Raw genomic sequence first — 3595 nt, 5'->3', positions numbered from 1 at the left:
TCATCCAGCGACCTATGTTCTCTTTTAAAACGTGTTGTTGACTTATTTGCTTATCCATTCCTCTCTGTGCTGGATCTTCGTTGCCGTGCGGGCTTTTCCCTAGTCGCGGCAAGCAGAGGCTCCTCTGCAGTTGTGGTGTGCAGGCTTCTCATTGCTGGTACCTCTCTTCCTGTTGAGCATGGGCTGTAGGGCCCCATGGGCTTCAGCAGTTGCGGCCCCGGGCTCTGGAGCACAGGCTGAATACTTGTGGCGCGCAGGCTTAGTTGCTCCGCAGCATGTAGGATTTTCCCAGATCAGGGATAGAATCCGTGTTCTCTGCCTATTCTTTACTCCTGAGCCACCAAGGAAGCGCTACTTGTGTTCTTATAAGAAAAGGAAACCTTGGACAAAGAAACATGCTTTAACATCCTCCTTCAGATTTCAGATATATGGGTTCAGATCCCAGATAAATGAGCAATCTACGTTGGTTGCTCAAATTCAAGTTTAAATACAAATTACCCTAAAGGCCATTATTGATTTTATTTGTGAGTTATTGTAATTTTCTATAAATATAAAAGCCTGTCCCCAAAGGGTGCCAGAATGATGCTAAAATTTTTATTTATATAAACATCTATGAATGCTTTCGTGCTACCATCTATCTGTTGTAAACAAAGTGTTGTGGTTTTCAAAGCCATATTTAAATGGTTCTTTGAAAAGAGGTCTTTTTTTATATTTTGAAAACGGCTTTGTTTTAAAAATAAAGATAAGGCGCGGAGAGGCGTGGGGCCCGGGGCCAGTGGGCGGCGGACGGGGGCCAGGAAGAGGGAGCGAGGGTAGCCGGGGAGAGGGGGGCCGGCAACAGCCGCACGGTGCGCAGGACCTACGGCCGAAGCTCTTGCGAACTTGGGCGCAGAGTCGCGCCACTGCGCCCGCGGCCCGAGCGATGAAGATGGTGGCCCCCTGGACGCGGTTCTGCTCCAACAGCCGCTGCCTCTGCTGCCATGTCGGCACCGGCACCATCCTGCTCGGCGTCTGGTACCTGATCCTCAATGCTGTGGTGCTGCTGATTGTGTTGAGTGCCCTGGCTGATCCAGATCATTACCACTTTTCAAGTTCTGAACTCGGGGGTGACTTTGAGTTCATGGATGATGCCAACATGTGCATTGCCACCGCGATTTCTGTTCTCATGACCCTTATCTGTGCCATGGCTACGTACGGAGCATACAAGCAACGGGCAGCCTGGATCATCCCATTCTTCTGCTACCAGATCTTTGATTTTGCCCTGAACACCTTGGTTGCGGTCACCATACTTGTTTCTCCAAACTCCATCCAGGAATACATACGACAGCTGCCTCCTGATTTTCCTTACAAAGATGATATCATGTCAGTGAATCCTACCTGTTTGGTCCTCATTATTCTTCTGTTTATCAGCATTATCTTGGCTTTTAAGGGTTACTTGATTAGCTGTGTTTGGAACTGCTACCAATACATCAATGGCAGGAACTCCTCTGATGTCCTGGTTTATGTTACCAGCAACGACACTACGGTGCTGTTACCCCCGTACGATGACGCCACTGTGAATAGTGCCACCAAGGAGCCGCCGCCCCTGTACGTGTCTGCCTGAGCCTGGAAGTCGGGCGGAGCAAGAGCGACAGCCAGACTTTTCATTCATCGGAGCAATAGTTCTTTAATTTTTCTTCTGAGACGAGCTCTCTGAGCTTATTTGTTGCAGAAATGCTACAGTTTAAAAATTTAGATGTTAAGTTGAAACTCTGTAGTTTGAAACCTATGCTTTAGCTGGAGCACTGTGATAGAGTAGCTGTAGAAATTCTCTCTGTGGGGTGGGGTGGGATGGGGTGGGGTGGGGTGGGGTGGGGTGGGCTCCTCTAGTCTTCCCTCGGCGTTGGAACTACCTGACAACCCGGATGAATCTCGCGTCCGAGACGTCTGTTGTACGTGCTGAGCCCCAGAGTCGAAGACTTTCCAACGCTTTTCTCTTCACTCCCTCTTTCTCTTTTGAAAGTGTATAATCAAGTCAAAATTAGACAATGCTTTTCCTCGGCCATTCCAATTTATAGAAGAAACCCTTAGGAGAACAGGAATGTTATTTGTGTAAGGAGTCCCTATAAATACATAAATAAAACAAGAATTTCCTTAGACATTTACTTTATGATTTAAATTTGGTGACAGGTTTTGAGTTTGCTGGTCAAGGAGTTTGACCGTGAGACCCTCTGATAATCCATGGCAAGGCGGGCAGTCGGCGGCTGCCCTGGTGGCTGCTCTTGTCCGCGCGTGTCTGGGGTCACATGTCCGGCGTGTCAGGGGGAACTGATGGATTTGGTCCTTTGTGGTGTCAAGTCTGTCTCTCCTCCCCTTTTCCCGTCCCTGCTCAGAAACCCCTCTAGCTCAGTGTTCTGGCCTCGCCTGACTCGGGGAGGACACCCACCACCAACCTTTATCAGGTAGAATTACTGATATATATATTTATCTAACAATATGAAAGAAGATTTTCTTCTCTCCCTACAAGGTACAACCTGCTACTGTGAACTTCTGATCACAGAACTTGTGATCTTTTAAAAGTCTTCTGAAAAATGGGAGGCGGGGGCTGGAGGGGGTGTTGCTTTCCTTGTGAAATACCCTTGTCTTGACTACCTTGAATTTCCAGAGATTTTTATATATTCACACGTTCAAAAGTCACAGCTCTTCATTTTGTTCATTATTGGATGTGCTTATAAATGAAGGCGTTTGCAGTTAAAGTGAAATTTTTCCCACATTCAAGAAGAAAAAAATAAAAATAAAAATAAAGATAAAACGATTGGGAAAAGGATGGACACCATGAGATGAAAGAGGCCAAGATTAAAGTGGTATGTTTCCCAGCCAGGGTACAGCAAGGATTGCCAGCGAGCCCCAGGAGCTAGAAAGAGGCAAGGAAAAATTCTCCCCGACAGTCTTCCGGGGAAACATGGTCCTGCTGGTACACTGCCTTTGGACTTCTGGCCTCCAGAAGTGTAAGAGAATTAACGGCTATTGTTCTGAGCCTCCCGCTTTATGGGGCTCTGTTGCAGCAGCCTTAGGAAACTGAGGCACAGCACTGGCAGCAGAGAGACGACCGGCAGGTGCTCCATCCATCAGGATGCAGCTTCCCCTGAAGCTCTGGCCCCTTTCGGCTGATAAAGTCTTTGTGGATTTTAGTGCCCACGCGATCCCTGCCTTGTTGTGGAAATCCAGCAAGGCCTCATCTCAATCCACTGCAGAGAAGGTTTTTAGAAGCATTGCACAACGTTGTTTTTTTATTTTTTTCCAGTTTGAATTTTAAGTTTTTCTTTATTTTTCTAATGTGTACATTGACCACCGTATCATGTTAGGTTCAGGTGTACTATGTAATGGTTCGCTATTTGCATGCATTACGAAATGATCACCACGATAAGTCTGCCAACCGTCTGTCCCCGTGCAAAGTTATCACAATATTCTTGACTATATTCCTTACGCTGTTTATTACACCCCTGTGACCCACACTTTTATAACTGAGGGGTCTGTCCCTCTTAATCCCATTCATCTATTTCCCCCACCACCCCCTCTCCTCCCATCTGGTAGTCACCCAGTTTTTCCTCTGAAT

The 3595-nt window shown here is 47.0% G+C and overlaps 1 protein-coding gene across 1 annotated transcript; it reads left to right on the top strand.

The window, feature by feature from the left end:
- The first annotated feature begins 747 nt into the window (after positions 1–747).
- Positions 748–2138, top strand: LOC114112781 (lysosomal-associated transmembrane protein 4B-like). The gene has a single exon (XM_042242797.2). The coding sequence runs from the start codon at positions 923–925 to the stop codon at positions 1601–1603; it is 681 nt and encodes a 226-aa protein (XP_042098731.1). The 5' UTR covers positions 748–922; the 3' UTR covers positions 1604–2138.
- Positions 2139–3595: the final 1457 nt, after the last annotated feature.

The sequence above is a fragment of the Ovis aries genome, chromosome 2 (genome assembly GCF_016772045.2).
Source record: "Ovis aries strain OAR_USU_Benz2616 breed Rambouillet chromosome 2, ARS-UI_Ramb_v3.0, whole genome shotgun sequence".
NCBI lineage: Eukaryota > Metazoa > Chordata > Mammalia > Artiodactyla > Bovidae > Ovis > Ovis aries.
The sequence above is the reverse complement of the archived record's forward strand: the minus strand, read 5'-3'. Positions and strand labels throughout refer to the sequence as shown.

Excerpts from the sequence above, each read along its gene's own strand:
- LOC114112781 (XM_042242797.2), top strand. The coding sequence starts at position 923 with ATGAAGATGGTGGCCCCCTGGACGCGGTTCTGCTCCAACAGCCGCTGC.